The sequence below is a fragment of the Epinephelus fuscoguttatus genome, linkage group LG13 (genome assembly GCF_011397635.1).
Source record: "Epinephelus fuscoguttatus linkage group LG13, E.fuscoguttatus.final_Chr_v1".
NCBI lineage: Eukaryota > Metazoa > Chordata > Actinopteri > Perciformes > Serranidae > Epinephelus > Epinephelus fuscoguttatus.
In genome coordinates, this window is record NC_064764.1 from 37502241 (window position 1) to 37505603 (window position 3363).

Below are 3363 nucleotides of genomic sequence, written 5' to 3' on the forward strand. Positions count from 1 at the left end.
TGACGTTGAAGGACGCCTTTTTTCGTTGGTTTCTGATGCCACAAATCAGTGCCCAAGCGCTAGATTTCGACGACTTCAGAGTGAGACCGTGCTCGTATTTCATAACTTTCTCCTAATGAACTCTGATGTCCATTCATATCCAACAAGACAATACTTGGAGATTATTTTTTGAAATACAGAGGACCAATACCCTGGAACAACAGTCCTTACCAAAACCTGTCCATTATTACTCTTGTTTAAATCTGATATGAAAAAACACTGGTGCCATAGTTAATGTTTATGTGTCATGTGTATGTGTCTGTTTTATTTATAATTATTATATCTTCTTGTTTTGTCTGTTATTCTGTCATGTTTAGGAGAGAAATATTATTCGTTATAGAATAGATTTGAAATTCTAGAGGGGAGGTTTTCACCATGAGCCCCCTCAGGTTTCCTACCTCCCCTGCACAATCCCTGCTTGGTCTTTTTTGTATACTGGTTTTTATCACATCTTGTGTGCTAATAAATTCAAATTCAAGGGGTATGCGTGTGTTGCAGACAACTTAATGATAACTGACAATACATGCATAGTAAGGAATTAACAACAGCCACATTATCCTTTACTTTAAGGTTGTTGTTTTTTTATGTTTCTCATTATACATTTAAAAAATGCTTTGCTGTAAACAGACCTGCCATTTCAGCCTCATCAAAACACTTCTGACATGAAAACAACAAAAAAGAGATGCCAGAGCAGTGACCACCACACACACACACACACACACACACACACACACACACACACACACACACACAATTTTTCTTTGCCCATTTGTTCAGGCACACATGGTTGAAAGTCACATCTTGAAGTGAACAATGATTATTTTCCTCTGAGTCAGCATGTGCAGAAATGGAAGACAAAAAAACAGCAAATATAAACTTGAACTTATGAAGCAAATTTCAATCTGTGATGTGCAATAAAACAAGAGAACCATTTCTGAAACACATGCATGTACACACTCTCAGTGTTGTGATTAACACATTAGCTGTCTGCATTAATACTATATATATATACATATATATATATATATATATATATATATATATATATATATATATATATATATATATATATATATATATATATATATACATATATATATATATATATATATATATATATATATATATATATAATATGCTGAATCTCAGTGTTTAACTTGACCAATACACCCCGAGCCGATGATACAAATATGAATGTTATTACATGTAAACAGGGTTCAGGTTTGCTTCTTAAATTCATGACAGTAAAATAAAATACAGAGAACAGTCTAAATGCAAGTTGTGATGACTTGATAATGTAGAATACAATTTGTTTATTAATATTAATTTGAATAACCACAGAAATTTGGAGTTAAATTGTTCAAGCTGAAGTCATTCTTTTCCATTTTCATAAAAGAGACTCTTTACTGTTTGTGATGGAAATAAGTGTGTGCATTAAATACCTTTCAAAAACTCACATCTCTGCATCATTATTTCAGAAGAAATGACTGTACGTCAATAATCAGTGATAATACATCAAAACTTTTTGGCTGGACAGAACAACCTTTTGAGGTGTTTAGAAATTTCCTTCATTTTGAGCCCGTATATGAGTGGATTAAGCAAAGGATGATACAAAACTATTTGTAACATCATTATGAAGCGTGCAGTTTTTGGAAAATTAGATTCCAGTCGAGCTATACTGATGTCATACGCACTCAAACAGGAGAAACTAATTAAGACCAGCAGATGAGGTAAACAGGTATCTGCGGCTTTTTTTCTGACTTCTTTACAACTTCGATAGGCTATAACAAATATCTTTGTGTATGTAAAAATTATGAAAAGGAAAGGCAGAATTGCTAGATCGATCAAAGCAATAACACCATATATAGAAATGACTTTTGACTGTACACACTGAAGTCTGTAAATTGCATTGTTACAAAATATTCCTGGTAAAGTAAAGTGACACAGTTTTGCTTGAGCACTCAGTATTGTTGGGAGTGCAATATGACTGGCAGGTATAAGCCAAGCAAAAAACAGGATAATACTCACTGCGGTTTTTGTCATGATAGTTGGATATTGCAGAGGTTTACATATAGAGACATACCTGTCATAGGCCATGCCTGACAACAGTAAGAACTCTGAACTGCCAATAGCATAATAAATGTAAAACTGAAGGAGGCAGGCTGAATAAGATATGATCTGTTTTTCAGATAAAAAGTCAACCAACAGCTTTGGGTACATTGCAGAGCAAACAATAACTGAGTTCAGTAACAAAGCTGCAATGAAAACATACATAGGCTCATGGAGGGTTTTTTTTGTCCATATGAGATACACAATAGAAGAATTACAGCATAATATCAGCATATATACTGCGAACATAATCAGAAAATAAAGATGTCTGTATTTCTGTAAATCCACATACCCATCAAGAGTTATATATGTTACATTTAACTCATCCTCCATTAATGTTATCTAAAACTAAATGTTAAGTAATAAAACAGGCAGATTTTATAACAAGCAAACATGAATTACATTTTTTTAACTTTCACTTACATGAAAATACTAACCCGCTCAGAACAGTCCTGAGTGTCTTACCAATTCACAGATAGCTGACCCTGACATGCACCTGGTGTGTGTTCATCTACAAAATTCAGAAGTGAACTGTTTGAGTCTGTGGAATTTTTTTTTATCAAATCTCTTCATCCTCCAAGGATCTCATTAAACTTTCCACTAAAGTAGATATTAACACACAAACTTCATGAAATTCTGGAGGCCTGAAGTTACAGCATAGTTTGACCTTGTTTTTGAGCCCCATTAGTTTTTTAGACTCAAAATATCAGCAATAGTAGGTAGGATGGGGAAAAAAATCATTACAGGGTAGTATCCCGATATTTTTGTGTGGCAATATCATATCGTCACACACTGCCAAGTATACATATTTTTATGATATTATATTGCATATATATTAATATTAAATTGCAAGTACAAATTAAACTTTAGGTAGCCTACCAGAATGGTATAATCAATTGCTTTTTCAGTTCACTTGATACACTTTGCTGCTTCAAAAAGAAATGGCTGAGGTGAGATGACCAGACCAGCAAACTTCATCTAATATGATAAAATAGATGTTGACAAGGTTTTCCTTTGAACAGTTGAACTGCTGAGGTGTTCCTGAGTAAGACACTGGACCCACAACTGTCCAGGGTGCCTGTCCAATGCAGCCCCCTCACTCTGACATCTTTCCATTATGCATGTATAGGTCCTGTTTGTGTGTTAATGACAACAGAGTGGAAAAATTTAATTTTGCTGTGGAGATTGATTGGTGTATTGTAAATTAATTATATA

The 3363-nt window shown here is 33.8% G+C and overlaps 1 protein-coding gene across 1 annotated transcript; it reads right to left on the reverse strand.

Annotated features, from left to right (window-relative positions):
* Positions 1-1554: 1554 nt before the first annotated feature.
* LOC125899294 (olfactory receptor 11A1-like) lies at positions 1555-2481 on the reverse strand. The gene has a single exon (XM_049593481.1). It carries the CDS (start codon positions 2479-2481, stop codon positions 1555-1557), a length of 927 nt encoding a protein of 308 aa, XP_049449438.1.
* Positions 2482-3363: the final 882 nt, after the last annotated feature.

Coding starts and splice junctions, on each gene's coding strand:
- LOC125899294 (XM_049593481.1), bottom strand. CDS start 2,481: ATGGAGGATGAGTTAAATGTAACATATATAACTCTTGATGGGTATGTG.